Source organism: Anopheles nili, chromosome X (genome assembly GCF_943737925.1).
Source record: "Anopheles nili chromosome X, idAnoNiliSN_F5_01, whole genome shotgun sequence".
Taxonomy (NCBI): Eukaryota; Metazoa; Arthropoda; class Insecta; order Diptera; family Culicidae; genus Anopheles; species Anopheles nili.
The window spans coordinates 10,553,206-10,575,621 of NC_071293.1; the positions used below are offsets into that span (position 1 = coordinate 10,553,206).

The 22,416-nt window shown below is 51.0% G+C and overlaps 1 protein-coding gene across 1 annotated transcript; it reads right to left on the reverse strand.

Moving 5' to 3' along the window:
- Nucleotides 1-165: 165 nt before the first annotated feature.
- On the reverse strand, nucleotides 166-22,333 carry LOC128728956 (uncharacterized). The gene is made up of 6 exons (XM_053822607.1): nucleotides 21,965-22,333; nucleotides 18,227-21,881; nucleotides 17,739-18,025; nucleotides 16,404-17,639; nucleotides 1,544-2,011; nucleotides 166-1,470 (listed from the first exon to the last, which is right to left on the reverse strand). Exons 1-6 carry the CDS (start codon nucleotides 22,331-22,333, stop codon nucleotides 1,354-1,356), a joined length of 6,132 nt encoding a protein of 2,043 aa, XP_053678582.1. The 3' UTR covers nucleotides 166-1,353.
- Nucleotides 22,334-22,416: the final 83 nt, after the last annotated feature.

The window sequence follows — 22,416 nt, forward strand, 5'->3', positions numbered from 1 at the left end:
GTCTACTTAAGCAAAGACACAAACCGTCACGCCATCTAGCGGTGTTAACCGGTGTTAATGTCTTCCGACGTTTCCAAGTTCTTTCACTGGCGCTTCCAATTAAATACAGTACGAGAGAGCTGGCCTTCATTTCACTTTATTTCAAGATCCAATCCGGTAGTGTACATCAAACATGCCTCGATGTTATTATTCATGTGATATAAAGAGTCAGTATATATGCCGAAAAATACACCGATTGGACCACCTGTCACGGTAGTCGGTATGATTAAGGGAGCGCTTGCACTAGAGCATAGCAAAAGAGCGAAAAATTGGAACAGGACAAATCGAAGGTAGAATCAGGTGAAGGTGTAGCATGGCATCATCAACACCCCTGCCCGAGACGGCCTTCGGAATAGTGTATCACTAGGTATTTTTGTCTTTTTATGTAATTTTCATGTAACTCTAATCCTGTTTTTTTTGGTACGATTTTGAAAGATAAGATACGAGGAGAAGAAAGGGAAAAAAGTCGTGTTATACACCTCCCGTCACTGCTCGGCGAACGATATGTTGCATAATGTTTAGGCTCGTCCAAAATGCACCCTGTAGCATTTCGTCCCGACACCTCGATTCGCCGCTAAAAACACACCCGAACGTCTGCCGGTTTGCTATCAGTGCTATCATTTGAGCTTTAGTGCAGTAACAAACACGGAAGAGAAAAATTGTTCAAGTTCAATCGTGAGCAGTGCGTTGCTTTCAACTTCGTCAGTGCCTTCACCGTCACACACGTGAGAAAATTGTTCAAAATATGCAATCAATGTGGAAAAAACCTAGGGCTAAGAGTTGCCCATATACGTACGCCCCTACGCGGGGCAAGCTACTTGGTACCTTTCTCTAGGACAGTAACGCCATCCTTGGCATCCTTACCTCCACGCTACAACGTTCACCGTGTGCTTTAGTGTATATGTTGAAACCCACACAATAAAATCACAAACAATGTACTGCCTTCCGGGTCTGCAGCTGCAAAGTACCTGATCGCTTCATCTTTAACCTCTATCTAACTCCCATTTCTCTGACCCTATCTACTTCGTATTCTTCTCACTTTTCCTCTACCTCTCTCACTCTCCTTCCTTTTTTGTCTTTGTCTTTGTCTATAATTCCCGCATTACGCTGCCAGTGCTGTGGAAAGAACAGGTTGCTACCCCTCCACGGCCGTACATGCCAGTGCCGTGGAAAACGTGTGAAAAAAAAAGAAATAACAGACGTGTTGTCGCGAGGTGTCGATATGTTTTTTGTACAAGAGCGTTAGCCTTCGGTCTACGTATAGCGGGTGTTGGATTCGTCCCGACCGGGATCATCCCCGGAACCGGTCACGCATCACTCGATCCCGTAAGTCACAACCAGTTGCTGAAGGTCTTTGGGCCGGTTGCCGCTAGCACGCAGTATCTGCCAGGCGGTGCGCAACTGCTCCAAGTTAGACGCCTCCGTCGCAATCTGCAGGTGACAAGAAACAGACAAGAAACGCTGGTTTTAGTTGCTGAAGTACACCATCGGTGTTACTACTTACATCGCTCTCGTTTAGCACCTTCGCGATCGTGACGCGTGTCACGAACAGCTCGAAGCAGAGCACGCCTTTTACGAAGCACTCGCCGTAGTTAAGCCGCTCGAGGACGTCCAGGATCTCCAGGCAGTATTTCTCCTTCTCGCGCAGCTCAGCCAGCGGTTGACTGGCTTGGATCTTCTTGATCGCCTGGAGCTTCAACTCCACCGTAAACTGGTTCGTGGGCAGCAGGAACTTCAAGATATGATCGTTCAGATAGTCGATGATGTAGCTCGGTTCGCGTTTGATCGCGTTGTTTAGTATCATGCGACCGGCAATCTCCTGGATCTTGGTCGCCTTGATGTTGTCCATGTTCAGGTTGCATCGGTCACATCGCCACATGGAGGAGATCTTGAGTGGGTTGATCGGTAGCAGACGACCTTCAGGACAGCTCTCGCGGACGCATTTAAGAGCGCCCAGGTAGGTACCTGATTCCTGTGTAGTGACAACGTCATCATTAGCAACTTCTGCACTTCTTAGTTCATAAACTGGCCATTTCCTGGCCTTTCAAAGATGCGAGATTTTGAATAACTCTTTAGTCCTCCGTGAAACGTTTAATAGCGTGAATGATGTTTAGAAATACCTCGAAAAAGTAACTGCTTTAGGATGCGAATATAAGCCCGGACAAATGCACAACGCCAATCGATTTGGGGAACATGCAAGGAAACCTCACAGGACCTCAAACACGCATACCGTGCTCGCCATTTCGTCAGTTGTTCGACCAGTCTAGGTGCGAGACTCACAGGAAGACACCTTCGTGACCGTTGGGAGTTAAATGTCGACAAGGGAAGGTTGAAAATACACTGACCGTCTCTTCCCAAGGGACGAACGCAAACACGGCAACATCGGTGGAGCTCGTTTAGCAACGCCACCTTCCCTTAGGTCGCACGATTTGACCAATTTCAGCAGTACGTCCAACGTCCACCTGATAGTTTCCGTCTGTTCTTGCATGTTGGTAGCCTTTCCACGGTTTCCATCAATCCTTCACCAACCGCACAGGAAAAACAAAAACGCAAATCCCTACTTCATAACGGGGCGTCCAAAACCATTCGCTAGCCTTTTTTTGTTGCTTCATCGTCCTGCTAAGGTGGCTTTAAACACGAGGAGTAGTACTTTAAAGTTTCCCGACACGCAAAACCACTCGAACCATGGCTAGAGCGGATCCATTTGATGCTCTTTCTCACTCGCTCTTTTCGCTTGCTCTCACTCTTACACATTCTGCGGCGAAACTCTGCGAGACATGCAGGAGGCGCGTTTTTCCTTTTTTTAGTCATCCAACTTTATGAAGTTATTTTATCGCCCGAGTGCGATCTATCTTTTGCGGTGGTTGGGGAAGCATAAAAATAATTATGATCCTTATGGACTGCATCGCCTCGTTGGCCCGATGCCGGATTTCAGTGCCAGTTCCGCCCTTTCCCATTCGTTCTCCACGATTCAGGACACCCTCGGTAGGGAAATTGCTCTCCGTTGGCGACAAATGCGTACGAGAAGAAGGAAAAAAATCAAAAAAAAAATTACTATTGCACATTTGCTGACGATAATGATCTGTTTCCGACATTGATCCAAAGAGCAAAAAAAATCCACCCACTCACACACGCTCAGGTGCTGGCTTCTTCATCGAGGACATTCCGAAGGGCCGTCAAGGTTTGGCATGGCGCTTTGGAAATCCTTGGGAATGTTTAAAAACGCAACCGAAGCAACGCGCGAAGAAACCGGAACCTTTACCGGGCAGGTAGTTTCATGAATATTCATAATGTCGCTGGCAGACGCTGAAAAATGCCGCAGTGCGAGCCATCGTTCTGTTCGTCGAATTGGCAAAACATCAAAAATAAAAAAAAAGGGAGACAAAAATGCCACAACTTGGCTGCGTCCGTTGCAAAGCCAAATAAGGGCATGGCTGAAACAGAACAAAGCAGTTCCGGTCCCGCGCAAGCAGCTGGCCGGAACAATTATGCAACCAACCCGTGGAGTAATTATGAAGCTGACGCTACAAATCAATCCATCAGTCAATGCCGCCCGTCCGATCAGCTGGCAGAAAATATGAACCGACTCGCTGCTGGGGGGCCAGCAACTCCCCTCCGGAAGCCACCCTTCCGGTTCAAACCCAGCATAGCTCGAACCGTTTTGTCCGTAAATAGCGTGCGGTAAACAGGCCGAACACAAAAATACAACCTCCTGCTTCTGCTGCCCGTTCGCAAAGGTCACCGTCGCGAGAGGTGATTGATTCGTTTTGAAATGTAAGAAATATTTCGAAGACAACCGCTGCCAAAACGGGCCGAAACGTCGCACGATCGGGCGAAGAAGAGAAGTGCGGGAGGGGTGAAGGAAAAACGGACGCGACCGGGAGCATCCGGGGGTTTTATGTAAGCGAAATTCTCCGCGCCCGCTATTTGTGCAGTTGGAAGCTCATCCGCTTTTGCTGCATGTTTTTTTTTTTAATATTTTTTTTCCTTCCAATGTCACTGGCGTCAGCATTTAGGGGTGAGAAGTTGTTCGGCTCCTATTTCAACCCTTAGATGGCAGGGGGAAAAAAAACCTCCCCTCAAAAATGGCCTGCCGCTTGGTAGCAGGCTAGCGATTTTCAAAAAGCTGCAGGTCAGTACGCAGCCAGCGAACCGCACGCAACCACCGGCCACGTGGTCGAGCGCGCGAACTCACGCGAACGGGGCGATGAAATGCGCACCTCAACAAGCAGTGACAGCAATTAAACGCAGCATTTGTCGCCACTCTTGGCACTCCACGGCGTGTAGCTTCAACTCACCAAACCCCGAGGGTGTCTAGAGACCGATCGGAGGAGAAGTCCCTCCTTTTGTGTTTCTGTGTCTTCACATATGGTGGTGTTTTGAGCTCGAAAGAAGAAGCGGGAAAAAAGCCGCGACCAGGCCAAACAACGAACCCACGCAGAACCCTTGCGCGAGCGCGCTACTAACCAACCGATGGACACATGCAGCACATCTGCGTGACCACGCAAAACCTTCCGCGGTACACCGCGTGGTCCAAAAATATATCGACCACAATATGACACGGGAGGAGAGAAGAACAAAAAAAAAAGTCTCAAAATAGCCGCTTATGCTTAGCGAATTCAAACACCTCACCATGGCCCTATTCCGGTCGGTGTGTAGATGTAGAACCAGAGCTCCGCCAGACTCGGCTGAGCAGCTGAGATTTGCGGTACGACATAATTTATTGGTGAACGAGCAGTGCATCCCGGGGCTGCATGGTTTGTTACGGGTGCGGTGTGTTGATGGCACCGACCCAGCAGTATCGATGTCCACCACGTGCTGGCGAAAAAGGGCCGCGCACGAAGGGGGCGAGTCCATAGATTACTCCCTAGCATCGGATTACGAGTACATCGCGAGAATATAAATAACGTATCACCCGCCAGAGCTGGGAGATGTTGTGTTGTGCTATTTTTGGCTGATATACAGCAGCATAACGAATGCCCGCGTCGTGCGGGAGGAAGCTACCTGAGCAAAGCAGAGCCTGGACAAAGCAAACTCACCGTTGGGTCCTTGCACCGGTCGCAGCAGCACAGGAAGTTCTTCGAGAAGCACAGGTGAATGATGCGATGTTGCGTACCCCACAGGATCTTCGAGTAGTTGTTCATGATCTGCTCACCCTTGCGGATCGGTCGAGAGGCGTACACACGCATCCGCAGCTCCTCATCGAACACATACCGCACGTTTGGCCGGCAGCAGTGGTTCATGAGCGCCCCGAGTATGTACAACCCGCGCAGGATGATCTCGTGATCGTTGTTCTCCTCATCCGCCACGATGCGGCTCGTCTCGAATGCGTTCGTGTTGAGTACGTTCACAAGCTGGCGCAGATAGCGCACAGCAGGACCTTCTCCATCCAGGTTCCAGAAGTACCCGTCCTTCAGCAGACGTTCAATCTCAGTCGTCATCTCCTTCCGCGGTGGATGTCCCTCCATCTGCATCACGATCGAACGGTCACGTTCTGACAGCAGGAAGCCACGAATGGACGTCAGCGCGTACAGGATGTTCTTGGAGTACCTGCCAGCGTCCTTTGGCTGCCAGCTCTGGATCAACCGGCACTCAGCCGCGTGTGGGGACTCCGACCCAACGGAAAAGTCGCACCTGGAGCAGATGGGTAATCGACACCCACCAGTGCAGAGTTGCAGTCGACGCAGGATACGGCAACAGCTGGCACAAAAGATCACCTCGTAGTTGTTGACTCGAGGACCCACCAAAATTGGGCGATCAACAAACACCAGCTCGTTGACGGCGATGTCACGTGTTGCCACTAGACCCCGGCCATATCCTTCAAACACACCGATCTCCCATGGTGCTGGATCTTGCGGAACAAGTTCACCGAGGAAGCTCAATAGCTCGGCCTTGAATGTGGCCACCCGTTCCGGGCGGATGAGGTCTGCTGGGGACACCTCCGGAACTACGGGCACTTCCGGTACCCCATTGGCACTGTCCTGGTTGATTGCGGCAGCAACCTCCTCGTTGGCTCCCCTATTACCGTTCTCTCCAACACCTGCCATCGTGGGGGTCTACTCGTTCGCTCGCTACCTAAGATCTCCTACAACCTACCGAAGGTTTCTGGCACTGTATCACGATTGTGCGCTCTTTTTGTAAGTTCACCTCGCCCAAAACAGCTTCCTGGTCCCCGTAACCCACCGGTGCGTTATCCCACCGGTTTCTAAGACCTCTGGAACCCAGCCACCGCTCTATCACTTAACACGAAAGCGTCCGCAAACTCACCACACACCAGTCGGCACGACGGCCGAACGCGTACTGCACTGTCTTGCTCGCGCCCGGGACCGTCTGTGTGGCCGAGCACCTCGCTGACTGTTGTCAGCGTTAGTGACGTCTCCGTGCGGTACTCGCATTGGTCGGGCATGTTCGGACCAGCACCACCGAGCCTGGGCAGCAGCCAGGCCAGCTGGCACTCTTGGGGCGACCTTTCGGCAACCGGCTATCGACCGATCGGCACCTATACCTGTGCAAAGCGCAGCGCTTCACGCGTCGATCGCGCTCGGGTTAGTGAGCAAAAGCAGACGCCTTATCTCACGGCAGCTTAGCTCACTATTGCAAACGTTCACCGAACGTGCTCACTACCGGAGGAAACCACACGGGCCCCAGATGGATCCCGGGTTGTCTATCTAAATCACTATCTATCTCACTCATCACTCTCACTCGCTTTGTCGTTCTCACTACGATGCTGCGTTTATTTATCGCTTTGATTAGCTTTGATGGTCGGTGTTTAACGCCAGCCGCCGTGTAAAATGTCTTTTTTACGGCCTATCACGCGCTCTCTCTCTCTCTCTCTCTCTCTCTCTCTCTCTCACACGCGTCCCGAAAAGGCACAGGAGCAAACGCGTCCCTGATATGGATTGTCAACAGTGGCGTGCGTGAGAGCTAGTACGTAAGCGTAAGGTGTCCGTGTCCGTTTTCTTTTTCTCCCTGTTTTTCCGAACGTTCACTCATCGTGTAATCGGGCAGTAAACGAGCCCCACCACCGTCTTTGGTGGGAGCGATATGCTTCTATCGGTCAACACTGTTGCTCCTGGCAAGCGAGCAGGCTGTACTGCTCCATTTTCGGCACTGCACCATCGCGAAGTCTTCGCCCTCCAGTGCCACGCATACACACGCTTCAGGCTTGGCTTGATGCACTGCATACTCACCCAGCAACCGTGCCATACCCAGCCAACATCCGCGACAGTTCGCAATCTCAGCAGGCAGCATCATGTTCGCGTCTGCTCTCGGTTTGCCTACATACAGGCGCACGCGATGCGTACTGGTTCGCTCCTTGCGGGTTCGCTGCAGTTTTTCCCTACACCACTACCAGCCTGCGCCATGCGTTGAACCTCTTCCCGTGCCAGCAAACCGGAACTCCCGGACCAACCCGTGAAACAGGTGGTTGTCACAAACGCACACCAGCGTCGCAAGGACTCCACTGACACGATCGCTTGTCACGCGAACAAATGCTGGATGAACCGCGTTAAAGGTGTGCTCTTAGGTTGCGAGTTTTTGCGAAGCGCTTTTTCGCTTCCCAACCTGCTCGAGATGATGCGGAGGCGAAGTATCCTTGCTTCCTGCGGCTCGGGAAGCCTTTCGGGACGGGTGCACGACCAGTCGTGCTGAAGCAAAAACCCGTGAATGTAATTTTTATCCTTCGCCAGCTTCCCCGTGCCAAGCTGCGGATGTGTGCGTGTGCGTATCGTCCGCAGTGGCGTTATCCTTTGTGGCAGCAAGGATGCCAGGATGTGAGGGTTGGGGAGGGTTTTGCATGAAAACTCTAAACTAGCGAGAGTACACGCGCCTGAAGAGGTTTCGCCGCGAGAGCCGAACTCGTCCGAATCCTTTGGGTCGTCCGAAAAGTTGCGCTCTTTCCTGGTGGGAAAACGTTTGTGGCCACGTTTTGCTCGGGCAAACGCGCCCCATCGATTGAGAGAGCTTGCAAGGATATCAAACGCGAGCAATGGGATGAGAGTGAGCGAGAAAGAGATGTCCTTGTGCGTCTCCTTTAGAGTAGCGATGCGGAACACAGAGTCCAGTGATAAGAGCCCGGGAGAGCTCGAGAGCGAGTTGTTGGCTCACAGTGCAGTGATAAACGCCACCAACCTGCAGTATTTTGGAATCCTCCCATCCTCCGGCAGTGTTCTCGCTCTCTTTGGCTTTCTCTTTTCTTTTCTTTTCTGTTTTTTTTTTTGGGTTCCTGTGTAGGTCGACTTGCACGTACCAGCAATGCGAATGCGCGTAGAGCGAACACTCCAGCTCCTGCTGCAAACAAAGTGACCCAGCCATGTGGATGAGGAACATAAAATGGTGGAACGAGTGGGAGCATGTAGTAGTACACATAAAAAATTTATTTCCCGCTACTGGTGGGAGATTTGGGGCAGCTGAGACTGGGAAAAAAAGAAGGCTCAGACACGAAGGGAAGCGTGGAAAACAGGAAATTTCCCAGGATACAGGGTGACGGGAAGGTAGCGGCGTGGGAGATCCGATGTAGGTGTGTTGGTGCGAACCAGCAACAAGTTAATCACCCCTCCGCAACAACCATCGTTCCCTCCTCTGGCAGGTGCCTCGTGGAACAGGATAACGAACCGAATTGGGTGAACGAATAAGTATCATACCAATTTTCCAACTAACGCTAACTTCCGGCATTTTTTATCAAGTTAGCGCCAGAATACGATTAACGTAGAATTTAAATACACCTTGCACTGTTACACGGAACATGTTCAGATTCAAGTCATTCACTAACTATAAAAAGGACTATAAACGATCTCGATCTGCTTAAATTTCTCGTTGACATTCTCATGCTCCTGTAACAGCACTCTGATAAATGTTAAAAACTGCACATCAATGTTTTTCTCAGAATTGTGGAAAAACAGCTATAGAAGCAATCCTAAAAAGGAAGCTGTACATGCTGAGTTGCATTTGTGCCTGGAACAATTCCAGCTCAAATATGTTACCCCAGCCAATGTTAGAGCGAAGTAAGAGCGCCTGAAAATGATTGCATTCTTCTGTGGTCAAGAAAAATAATATTTGAAGATGAAAAAGGTCCCACATTAGCCAACAGGACGTGTTGAAATTTCGACGTCTAGCCAGCAGAACATCCAACACCCAGATCACCTGATCAGCTCGCCAGTTCTGGTGACTTTTTGGCGACTCATAATACTGCACATGATCTCTCCCTCGCTCTCTCTCTATCTCGTTCATTCTTATCTGCTGCTTGTTTCCTTGTTCCTCCCGAGAGCTGTCAAGCATCCAAAGCCGAGCATCCACAGCCTGGCCCAGCAAAACGGGTGTTTTTCCTCCCCAAAATCGATCGTTTGGTGCACGCGCCACGCATCGGTGGAAAGGGCGCAACTTGCGAAGGGCAGACAGCTGAAATAATACATACCTACCCATGGCCCAAGTCTTGCCCCGTGCTCATGTTTCATTTCTGGCGATGTTCAAGCTGGTTTAGGATCGCACATTTCTTGGTTTTTTTTTATTTTTTCCTGTGTATGTTTAGCTAACCCTTTCTACCGAAGGAAGGAGCACAAAAAAAACACACCCCAGCCAAAAGTTGTCGGTTTTTCCGATCCCCCCCATTCCCCACCGACTCCCGTGGACGTTTGGCAAACTGTTCTACCCTGTCAGGGTGATTGAAATTTATGTCCCACCCCATTCGGCGTAAGTAACTCGCCAAAAAACTCCAACCGGGCCGCGAAAAGGGTAGCCAAACATTTTCGGGAACCACGCGCGCCATACCGGTGTAGGCATTTTCCGAGGCCCCAAGGTAGGGTGGGATTTGAGAGAGAGGCTCATGGGGGGGAGGGGGAGGGGGCAAAAAACTCAGCAAAAAAAAAGAAAAACCAGCACAGACAACAGGCACATCCAATCTAGGTTACGCGCGTAAAGCAACCGAACGAAGGCTCAATTTTCCAAACTCACGCAACAACACGCACCCCCCTCCCCGTCCTCCCCCCCCCCTCACGAAAAATCCCGAAAAGCGGACAGGCAAAAACGTGGGCCCCTGATGGTGGTGGAGCAAAAATAATTCAATTTGCTTGCTCATTTTATTATTAACGACACGCACGGAAGCGGAAGTCACGTGAAGCGAAGGAACTGCCATTTCGTCCTGGTTCGGGTACCGCATTTGGGGGCGTAATAATTTTAATCCTTTAACCCTTCGATTCGGTTCCCTCGGAGACGTCAACGTCAACATGCGAATGAAACGGTTCAACCATCGCACACGCACACGCACACTGGAAAGCGTTTTGACGGACGGCGGCCATATTTCACCTGCGTGCAGCCATTTCTTTCCTTTTGTTTCTTTTGACGGAACCATTTTGAACGGAAACACACCCACGAGCGACGGAATTGCTTTCTATTATATGTTTTATTTGCAATTTATCGTTTATGATTACCATAATTACCATTACTCGCATCTTGTTGCTCCGTATTCGCAACAGCACGCCTAATATCTGTTTTGTATTTCATGTTAGATGCTAAACTATTTCATAATCATTACACATTCAAATTAGTCGTAGTATTCACAACATCACCCAGCTACTCCTGCGCCCACTCCCTTCCCCCGCCCCTTCTTCGTCCTTTTTCTCGCCATCCTCCACGCACCCTCCACCAGGCTGCTCCTCCGCACGGCCATTTTGACTATCACAATCATCGTTCATTTTGAATTTCCGTTTTTGTTTTGCTTTTTCTGTTTTCTTTTCAGCGAAAAAGCCGTACAGAGCGTGGGTCCTTTTTTCCATTCGTCCTGGTTCGCGCGCGCTCTCACGCCGGGAATTTTCGTTTGCCTTCTACTATCCTCATCACCCCCCTCGCCGCTTGCTTTGCTTATTATACCTTCCCTCGTCTCGTCTCAACCTCTCCCTAGTCTCTCGTCCCCCCTCGCTTCGGGGTCTTTCGTCCTGGCCAGCAACGGTTCACATCCTGCATTCGGGGGCGCGAAGAAAGCCGCACTCCCCTCTATCGATCCTCTCTGCCAGTTTCCTATACACCATTTGTTTTTTTTTTTTAACTTTTGGTTTGGCTGCCATCAGCGTACGCTTTATTATCCATCGACTCATCAGGGGGCTGGAGCTTGCCGGTCGTGAACGCGATCGCTTTTCCCAGCTCAGAGGAAAAGACCGCAACAAAACGGAAAAGCTAACCGAGCTGTCACGGTGAGCTGAAAGATTTCGCTGGCGAAAGGAAAGACAAGAAAAAAGCATAATGATCGCACATTCGCGACCGGAACACCGGAATTGCTCCACCGTTTCGATGAAGAAGCGCTTCACTGCCCTCAAGTTCGCCCAACTGGCTGGTGTGCAGTGCATTCTAGAGTGTTCTAGCTTCTCTGCAGGAGTGACCTGCCCATTGGCGAACCTGCTCAGCATCCGGGCACACAACGTGGTGCCGATACAAATCACAAACGTTTTCCCACCCTTCTCACTGAGGGGTGGGCCACCCTAAGCCGGGCCAGGCGGAAGTTTCCAGCTATGTGTGCTATCTGGGGGTTTTCTGTAACACCCTCGCAACCGGTACCGGTACTTAACCGGCTCTTAAATCTAACGTCGACTCCTGCCATGGCATGGTTTTGTTCGCATCGTTCCTGTCGTTGGGCTTCTCACAAAATTACAAACTAATCTTAAGATTTCCCTTGGCTTAGTGTTTTCTTTTTTTTTTTAACGGATCGCATGACAGAGGAGAAAGAAGAGAAATGGATAGAGAACGATTGGGAAAGAGAAATAGAGAGAAAGGGAGAGCTAGACGGAAAGACGGTGAAAGAGAGAAGAAGAGAGAAAGTAGTATGAAATGGCAGTACGTGGTGAGACCGTTTTATTCATCCAACTCCAGTCAGTCTACGAGCTTATTACATCTAATTACACGTCAGTATCGCATTATTATGTTACGATGTTCGATCGCGCGCGCGATTCGATAGCGTTTCATGTCACAAGTTTGTCCCTACATTGATTACGCTTCTTTCTTCTTCTTCTTTTTCTTCTTTTTTCCTGCGGACCACATCCCTTTCCACACCGTGGGGGGTGGTGGGATGTGGTTTTTTGTTTCTTCTTTCGCCTATTGTAGCATGCCCTTTTTTCACGCAAAGAACCCTACAACCATGAAACGAAAATTACATTAATGGCGAACGACCCAAGGGACGCGGACGCGACGCATCGTCCTTTGCACAATACGAATACGGTAAGGAAGTAAGCCGTAAAATTAGATTAACTCATAAGAACAAATATTAGCTCTGGCTAATATAGCGAGCTGTAACGCTAAACCCCGGTCAGATACGGCGGGCGTGTGCCCTCTCTCAAACAGGATGGTTTTGTCCATATTTGCAGTTAATGGCGGAACATGACGTCTCACGCACATCTCGGGAAGTCACGCTCCAATTGTTAACACTTCGGTTTTTATAAATACGCTCTAAATTGAGTTAGATGAAACATTATCTGAATGATTTTTTCTACGTACTAATACTTCGCAGCACAATACCTTCTGTAATGTAGTGGCAGCCTGTTTATTGACAACACTTCAACGAGTGGGATCATTTAGTTAAAATTTAGATAGGTTGGGTGTGTGGAGTGTTTGAAATCCAAGGAAAGGCGACGGAGTTACACTGAAATAAGTTACATTGACACAGTAGTTGGCCACTAGCGGCTATTGGTTCGTAAAACTAAGACTCTTGAGAAAATCTTTTCGTTATTTTGGCTATAAAAAGTGACTATTTCAGTCGAAGATGGGAAGTTAGATAGCCGAAGCCTAAGCGTGCGGCACCACCCCCCCCTCCTCCCCACCCGTACGCAGGACTGACTATCCAGCTACGAGTAATTAAAAAAGTCATGAAAGCCTTGGCTAAGCTTAGCAAGGTAGGCCATGTCAGTACGACGTGCTCAATTGTGAGCGGGCCAGTAAAGAAGAAGATGCTCTAGATTAGGCCCACTTTCGTATAAGATTCAATTTTAACACATTGACAGTCGGCCCCGCGAAAACGCGGGATTCTGAAACTATCGCTTGAATGCCAGCGAAAACGCGGCATTCTGAGAATTTCGCAAGACTGACGTAATAATTTCTGCAATAATCACTTTCGAAGAGTAAATTCCGATATTAGTATATCGTAAGTTTACGTTTCTGATGGAACTGTTTGAAAACTTTTATCATTTTGTAACATTTTACCCATGTAACATAAAAAATATCTATAAAAACATTCAATCCGGCAAAAATTGTAAAGTACGGTCTACTTTGCCGTATGCTATGCGAAACTAGAACCGGATATGTTTGCAAAATGCAAAAATACTGTGCGGAAGGAAAACATTGGACCAGAAAATTGTCATTACTTGAAAAAATTTCGTTTATGCAGTCACCCAAAAATAGGAGACATCCCGGGAAATTTTGCCATCACCCATTTTTGGGTGACGTGGCACTCAAATTGTCAAATGTAGTTGAACAGACAAGAGTAGCGGTCCTGCATGAAGCCATTTCATTTGTGGCCCTAACGTTTCTGTTACAAAGTATACACTTTTAAAGATATTTAAATTTCTTATTACGGATCACCAATGAATTTACATCGTCAAAAAATGTTATTTAGCTGTTCAGATACAGATATCTCAGGTGGATTGCACTCGTTTCGTACACTAAGACTAGGTGTGCTACTAAGTTTTCACTATTTTTAACTAAATTGCACTTTTAGACATTGACAGCCGGCCCCGCGAAAACGCGGGTTTCTGAGAATGTCGCTTGAGCCCAAAAGCGGATGACATAGCTGCCTGAAAAATTTGCTATCACGAACTTTTAGGTGACGCGGCACTCAAGGAGTTCAATATTAAAAAAAAAAAAACAAGCGTTAACGTTCTAAATAAAATCACAAGAGAACAGCAACATAAAAATTCAACAGGGCAAATAATCGTCCTCATATGGAACGGTAACATCTCTATCGTGCTTCTAAAAAAAGAAAACCCTCAGAATATGAATAATGGTGACAAAACTTATAAGTATAATTGCTGACAACATTTTGTTCATAAAATTGGTCCGTTCCGGTACTAAAGGTCCGGACCGCTTAGTGGACAAGCGCGGATATGATGAACCAGTTTTCAAACCCACATCACTTGCTACGATCTCATCAGTCGAGAAGAATGTGACCCACTCTTCTGGACACGTCTGCGAATCCGAGAAACATTTATTCTCAAAATTACGCACGCTAACGCTTCGACCATCGAACTCCCCAATGGATTCGGATCGAATTATATAAATTGTAATTATCCATATTTTTTCTAAAATAAAAATACATTAAAAAGTGTAAAAAATACATTAAAATAAATCGTTAAAAAGACAGTGCGAGGTAGTAAACCTCTTGTCCCAAAATAAGCCATTAGGATGTCTATATTACTTGCCAAAATTTGTTTGGAGGCATTGTGGAAGGAAGAATAGCAAGAAATTAGTAGCGCACCTAATAGTATCCTATATCTGATCAAACAAGATCTAATCCAGACAATAGTTTATAAATATCTCTGGTCTGAATCCTCCGTCTTCAAACTAAATTCTGGCCACCGAAATCATTTGCGCATCATCAAATGACTACTCATTTCGTTTTGGACTAGAGTCTAATAAAATCAAGCCGCCTCGGTATCGTCTAAGGTTTACACCTGCTTACAGTTGTTGTCGTGTCTACGAAGTACAGTCGCTTTTACTAACTGCCAAGAGCTTTTTACACACATCACGCGAGGGCACACCTGCCCGGCCATATCCTCCCAGTAATATCGATGTTACGACGATCGTTCAGCATGTGTGTTCTTCTGTCAGCTAACGTGCAAACACCTCAACGGAACAGGGCGCGAAAAATTTTAGCATACACCAAGGGGTCTCCAATCTGATTTTTCGAGCCTAAAGCCTTGATAAAAATAAAACCGTAGTTCGAGCCATTCATGCTGCACATGAACAGCGCCTAGAACGCTAATGCGGTTCGTCTCAAAATGCCTAAGGGTCGCATGAGTTTTTGTGTGATTTAGAGACAATCACAGGACCTAAGGTGATTCAGGTTCCTTCAGACCAAACACTTTCGAATATTGCTATTTTTCGTCTACTCGTAAACTCTATGTGAGTCGCATTGGAGAACCTAGCTGAACAACTTAACTGAAGAGACCCCTGACATGAGCGATTGTTAACCTTCCAAAACATTATTCCTTTTTGTTCTGTATCAAGCACCCCTCCACTGCTAGGGGGATAATACTATCATGAACATTTATATTGCACGCCCAAAAATCGCTTGCGCCTTAACATCGAGTATGAATTACTTACCATAACACAAAAAATTTAAAAACAATTTAACCTACTTTACTGTACACAATCAGTGAAATTGCAAGTGATTGAAATCACCAACATCAATCGTATGCCCTTTCGAAGGCGATCCACGTAGTCTAAAAACAACGACCCTTGTACGAATCGCATTATGAACTACAATACTCTTCAACACACCATGTATCCCGGCAAACGCCGGAATACCTTCGCATCCTTGGGAAGGATGAGCCAACCACGGAAGGAGTTCTCTCGCATCCTGTGTCCTGTGCACATATCATCACGCGGCGGGGCGCGTTCCCATTGTTCTCTCGCTTCATGTTGAGATCATCGACTAGACCAATAGTATCCAAACAGTCTGAGGTGATTCTACCATCGCAATAGAGCATCGCGCTTGGCGGGTTGGAGAATCAAATCCAACCCATATGCCCGTGACAGTTTCGACAGTGTTTTTTTTTTCTTCTGATCTCAGTTAGGGATCGGGGGGCTCAAAATTATTGCTACAGGCCAGCTTATATGGGGTGCTACAATATTCGATTATTGCGCAACACAGCTGCCAAGGGGGGGCCTGCTATACGGGAACTCGATACGAAGCCGTTACGGAGCAGTCCGTTACATCATTTGACGTAACACGAGCAGCGTTACGGCTCGTATTTTGGCAATATATTTCGGAAGTACATCCCGAAAGAGGTGTGGCTTTTTCATCGTGTTATCATCGGTGCATCTAAAAGCACAACTAGCGCAGGCTAAGATACCACAGGCAGTATTGAAATACAAAATAACCGCCATGCTTTCGACAGAGTAGAAGGTGTCCATATGTTGCAGTTTTGTTCGCGAAACAAAGTGCCAACAAACGCCAGCAGGACATGCATCAGTTGCACTCCAAAAACGTAAACCAAAGCATCCGCAAATGAACACGCCACACCTCGGAAACAATGTCTTACCAGCGCAAAGAAGAAGTACAAATGTACAAGAGCTGACAGTTTCTGGCTCCCACTTTACGTAATACACTTGTTACTGATGGGTGCATTCCGGTTGGCTGGAGGAGGTCGCCACCATCCGATACTTACGGTCGTCTGTAATCCACTGACCGGTCCGCCACTGCTCCTGTCGACGTCACTCGCGATGGGTGGATAAACCACGCTGCAAGGACCACCACCCGTGGGTGGTGTGGCCTGATGTTGCAACAATATCAACCCACCCAAACCGTTACTTCCGGTGCCACTGGTGCTGGTGATGCTGTCGATGGTACCATTACCGCCAGTGTTGCTGTCATTACCGGCGCTCACCAGCATCACCGGAACGGGCGGATGTGGTTGCAATGGAACCGCTCTGGCCGGGCTTACAATCACACCCGGTGTGTTGTTGATGGCGTGTCCTGGCACCGGGAAGTGCAGCTTGTACGCTTCCTCGTTCCGCACGATCGTGGACACCACCGGTGGTGGTGTTGGACGCTGCAGCACGCTTTCGAGACCCATCCGGGGTGCTTCAAGTCCCGAGGAAGCCGCCACAGTGGACAAGGTGACCGTTGCCGTGGCGGCGGAACTGTGTACCGTCGTCTGGTTAACCGGTGTGGCCACACCACCACCCACCGTAGACGAAGTGTCCGCGATCGAGTACGTCGCGGTCGTGAGTGGAATGTCCCGGGTAAGCGTTTCGTTGCCAAGGATCAAACGCAAGCGCTTCATCGGCAATCCGTTGCCACCGTTTCCGCTTCCTTCGGTGGGTGTCACCTTCCCAGGACCGGTGGCTGATGCAGGACCGGCAGTGGGCGCTACAGCCGAACTAGACGACGAGATCACGCCGTTAAGCCGGTACAGATCAAGCTTGTCAACCCACTCACCAGCATTGGGCGGTTCGGTACGCGCGCCATTTAACGCGCTCGTCGGCTGCAGTATCACAGACGGGTGGTTTTGATAATGCGCCCGATAGTACGCCAACGACTGTACGGAAAGTGGTGCCGCCGGTGTGTCCACCGTCGTCGTGGGATCTTGTGCTGGCGGTGGGGGCAACAACTCACCATCATCCACCTCCGGTGGTACCTCCGGTGGCGTGTAGGCGTAATACTTCGGTATCACCGGTTGTTGCTTCAGCTGGGACGCACACAGCGCACCGTACAGCTGGCGACGTTCGCGTTTCGCCTGTTTGCGCAACCTGCGCGCCTCTTTCGACGCTTTGTGGCGTTTCTTGCGCTTCTGCGACACCAAACTACTGCAGCTACTGCTGTACGACGTCAAATCTTCGTCCTCTTCCGCTTCATCGTCTTCATTGTCGTACAGCCCACCATCGTAGTGGCGGTTGGCATCCTGCAACGCACCGATACCGGACTCTTCCGTCCCACCCGGCAGCAACCCTTCGTACGTGAGTGTCCTTCGCGTTTGGCCACGCCGTCCTGCCGTCTGTGCGTCTCCATCCTGCTCACGCAATCCGATCCCCTCCATGCGCAGGATTTCGTACTCGCGCCGGAACGCACTCGGACTGCCGCCATTATCAGCATCGCTCAGGCTGTTGCCGGATTCGATTATCTCGTCGATCACAGGACTACGCTTCATGCGGAGGGTCAGCTTCAACCGACGCTCGGGTGTACGCATTAACGGTTCCGGCAGCACCGTCGAGGATGACGCTGGAACACCGGCGGCAGATTTGCCTCCGGCATCGTACGGTCCCACCCGGTGGCTCGTAGATGAGGAAACTGCGACGGGCATCACCGCCGCCGTCGTCGCCGGTCGCACTACAACCTCCTGTTCCGGTTGTACCGCCGTGGAGGAACTAATCACCGCACTGCTGCTCGTACTGCTGCTAATGCTGTTGCTATCGCTACCGTGAGGCTGCTGCTGTTGTTGCTGCTGCTGCTGTTGCTGCTGCTGTTGTTGTTGCTGCTCATCCTGCTTGCTTTGGTGCTGCTGGAACAAACCACCGCCACTACCAGCCGCCTGCTGGTGCCGCTGCTTGCCATACTGTATGATCTGCGACAGTAGTATGTCATCCTCATCGTCATCATCCGACACAACAGTCAACGGAACACGCGCACTTTCGCTGCTACCAACCGACGTCGATTGTCCGGCCCCATCCGGCGGATCATCCCGCTTCGTGCGTAAACTTCGCGCTCCATGACGTCCAGGAGGGATGCATTTCAAGCGTGCCACCGTGTGAGGGACCACAACATCCCGCACCTTCGTCGAGGAAGCCACCGGCGACGGTGCACCGGGCTCACGGATGACTTTTCTCCGTCTAGGTGCAGTGACCGGTTCGGGTTTTGTGCCGGTTCGCGTGACGCATTTGATGCGTGCCGCACGTGGTGCCACCGTATCATCCGGCGGAAGCCAACGTTGCAAACGATCGACAGTCAGCTGGTGGGTGAGATCGCTTCCGGCCACATCGGTACCGCTGTCTGCCATCCCGGTGGGATGTTTTACACGTAGCTTCAGCTTCACCTGCTGCTCGGAACCGCTCGTGGCAGCCGCACCGGTGGCCGTTGGGGGCGTTTTGTGCCTTCCGGGTGAATCTAGCGAGCAGGAGGAAGACGACGATGACGCCGAGGACGAGCTCGAGAGGACAATCACTTCCGCACCGGTGTCGCTGACTTCCAGCTTCTTTTGCAGCAGAAAGGACGAGCTGGTGGGGATGTTGTGAACACTGCTGGCGTTGCTACTGCTGCTTCCGACACCGTTGGTGGATGGTTGCGCCCACGCACCGTACTCAGCGTACGCTCGTTGCTGGAAGCTTAAAATTTGCGATAAATTCATATCGTCCTCCTCGTCGTCATCGTCGTCTGGTTGAGCTGGCCGCCTTTCGCTTAACGTGCTCTGTCCCTCCTGTTGTTTGTTAATTTGCCATCCGTTTTGTTTGCCATTTTCACCGTTTCGTTTGCCATTTAGCGGTCGCCTCACGCTAGCTGCCGAGAGCTTTCCACGCGATCGCTTAGTAGGTGTAGGTTGCTTCCGTGTGCGGCCACCACTTCCGGCGGAAGCCCGGCCACTATGTTCACCCTGGCTACTTTCAACCGAATGCTGCAACAGCTTGTCCTCGTCATCGTCCTGTTGCGGACGTGTTTGCAATTTCTGCTTCCGCCGGCTGCCTCTGTTCGCTGGCAGGACGACCGGTGGATGTTGTGGTCCACTTCTTGGGCTGTTTTCACCCTCACCACTCCCCATCGACCACCGGGCGTAACTCGTGCAACCATTCACGGTGTCGCTCAACTCATCAGACCCGGGTTTGGCCGTGCGCGAGGAAGGCACACCCGTCCCACCGGATGAAGCGGATGAGGAACGTGACGGGTTGGTGGTGCCACCGGTGGGTGTTTTACTTTGCTTTGCACCCTCACCGTGCCCCAGCTCGTGGTCCTCCTGCAGCCGTAACATACCGCGCGTCACTCGCGGACTAATTTCATCCCCTCCCGTCGCTTGCATCGTACCCTCAGCCGTCGTGTGGCCAGTGGAATTGGCGTACCGTAGTGACATGCGACGCGTCATGATCCGCCGCATGACTGGAATGTCCTCGACGGTTCGTTTCGCCGTTGCCGGTTCTTCCGGGTGGGTGGTTTCCGATGTACGCTTCCGGCTTCCGGCGGTCGTTGGGACCTGCGACGAAGCCACCGGCCTTCGAGCCGGTCCCGATAGCCGGCTCTCCACGTTGTAGCTCAGGGGTTCGGGCCCGTTTGGCACATCCACCACCGCCCCCGGACGGCGGTTCTGCTCCGGCGTGAACAAATTGTGGTGCTTATTTTGGTGGCCTGAAACGGGGTGATGATGGAACGGGGTATTGTTCCGCAGCGTGTAGTACCCATTCGGTGCCGGACCATCAAGCAGATCGTCATGGAACGTATAGATACCTCTGTCACCTCCTACGCTGCTGCTAACGGTACTGCTGCTGGTGGTGTACATGCTGGCCCTTCGCTTCCGATCGCCTCTCACATCCGGAACCGGACGTCGCACGATGAACGGTAGCGTACTCGCCGAGGAACCACCAACACCTACGCTTTTCGACGTTGATGATTGCGTGCTGCTACTGCTGCAATCGTCATCGATGACGATGATCTCATCCACGAGCTCCTTCCCGCGGACAGTCGCTTTCCCGCCGCACGATGTCGCCCGCTGGGACCCATCCGGGTCGGGTTCTTTTTTACGCTTCCGTTTCGCGGCCAGCGTCTGCCGACCCCTCACCGATTGCCCGACGGATGATGACGGTTTCCGGTCGGTGGAGGTGTTGGATAGCTCCGTACTCACGCTGCTATAGCTGCTGTACCTTCGGCGAGGGTTTTTCCGATGTGCTTGCGAGGCGGCTCGGCTCTGGTGATGGTTTTGCTGGTGCTGCTGCTGACTTGCTTTGTCCGTACTGTGGAAGGACGACTCTGCGTGCTGGTGTTCCTGCGTCTCGGACGTTTTAACCGAGGATGGTTTGCTGCCACCAGCGGGTGATGTACCTATACTCCCGCACGTCGACGAGCGGGTTGCTCGCTTTAATTGGGCCTCACTTTTAGCCACCGTGCCGCTTCCACCACTCGCTGGCAGCGTTTTCTTCTCGCAACGCTCATCCACAACGTCCGATTCGAGTGTGTCCGTTGTACCACTACCCTCCGCTAACCGTGTGGTGGCCACCTCGTCGGTTTGCTGACTTCCGGATGCTTGTGGTCGCCCGACAGGGGTCGAAACCGCCGGTACGATTGTTCCAGTGCAGTAGGGCTTTTGCTGAGCGAGCAACATCTCCGCGTCGTATTTGGTCATGCCTTTATCGCGCAGTTCGCGCACCGTAAGCAGACTCAGCGCTGATGGTGGCTCCTTGCCGATGGCTGTTGCTTTCACCCCGCCAATCTCAGCCGTCCCGTTGTTGCGCTTGTTCTTCATCCGGTTTAGCCGGTTGTCCGTTTCCCGCAGCCGGTATCGAACGCCACCATTCGCGGATCCAATCGCACCGGGCACTCCAATGCCCGGTTCGTTGGCTCTCGCCAGCCTAGCATGATAGCCGACCCCCACACCATCACTGCCATCCGCACCGGTGCCACTAACACCGGTTCCGGACGCACCAGCGACACAGCCAACACCGAGCCCGGCCTCACCACCCAGCAGGGCAGCTCCATCGGCAAGCCGGGCAATAAACGCGCCCGTTCCACGCCTTTCGCACGTCTCACACTCGCAGTAGCAGTTGTTATCGCCGAAGAAGTCCTCCCCATAGAAGCAGGTGATCTCTTCGCCCACCTCGATGTCACGCAACACCTTCACGCAGGCCGTATCACGCCCGGTGGCCACGAATTTGCAATTTGCCCGGCAATCGTGGTTGATGTAAGCGGCCGGGCCCAACCACAGCTGGGCGCAGTTTTTGCGGCAACTATACATGACGGAGAAATCGTTCCGACCCGGAAGCAGCAGATCCGCCTCCTCGCGCTCAGTCAGCTCCGCGATACACCCCACCAGGCATTCGATCTTTTCGTTCTTCATCCAACGGCGTGTCGAGCAAATTTTGGCGCCTTTCTGACCCTCGAGCGAATATCGGTAGCACGCTTCGATGACAAACCCCGAGTGTTGGTCGAACACCCGCAGATAGCGGTAGATCTACAATGGAGAAGAAAAAAAAGGGAGAACATCATGCACAACACCACTCCCTGGGAGCCCTTTTCCCCGTCCCTCCTGCTTACGTGTGCCTCCAGCCGCTTGAGAGCGAGCTTGTTCTTGTTCAACACGGACCGTGGCATCCAGTTCCCGTTGATGAGCTGCTGGTAGCATTTGCCGTAGTTCTGCGTGCGAATGAACTCCTCGATGATGTTCTTGATCTCGTCCTTGTTCGCCTTCAGCGGCCGGTACTTGAGGCTCATCTTGTGCGTCTGAAACCCGAGTATGGTGTCAAGCACCAGCCCGGTGGCGAGATCATCATTGTCGGACAGCTCCTTCGGTGTCATGCCCGTACCCGGGCTGGCCACCTGTGCCAGCTTGTGCAGGTGATTGCTGCTGCGTGCCTGCTGCTGCCCCCCACTCCCCGACGCGTGCCCGGACGACGCTACCACCATCTTGCCGGCGATGTTGCCGGAACCACCGTCACAAATGGACGCCGACGTCGATGGCGATGGTCCGGCCGTTGTTGCTACGCTCC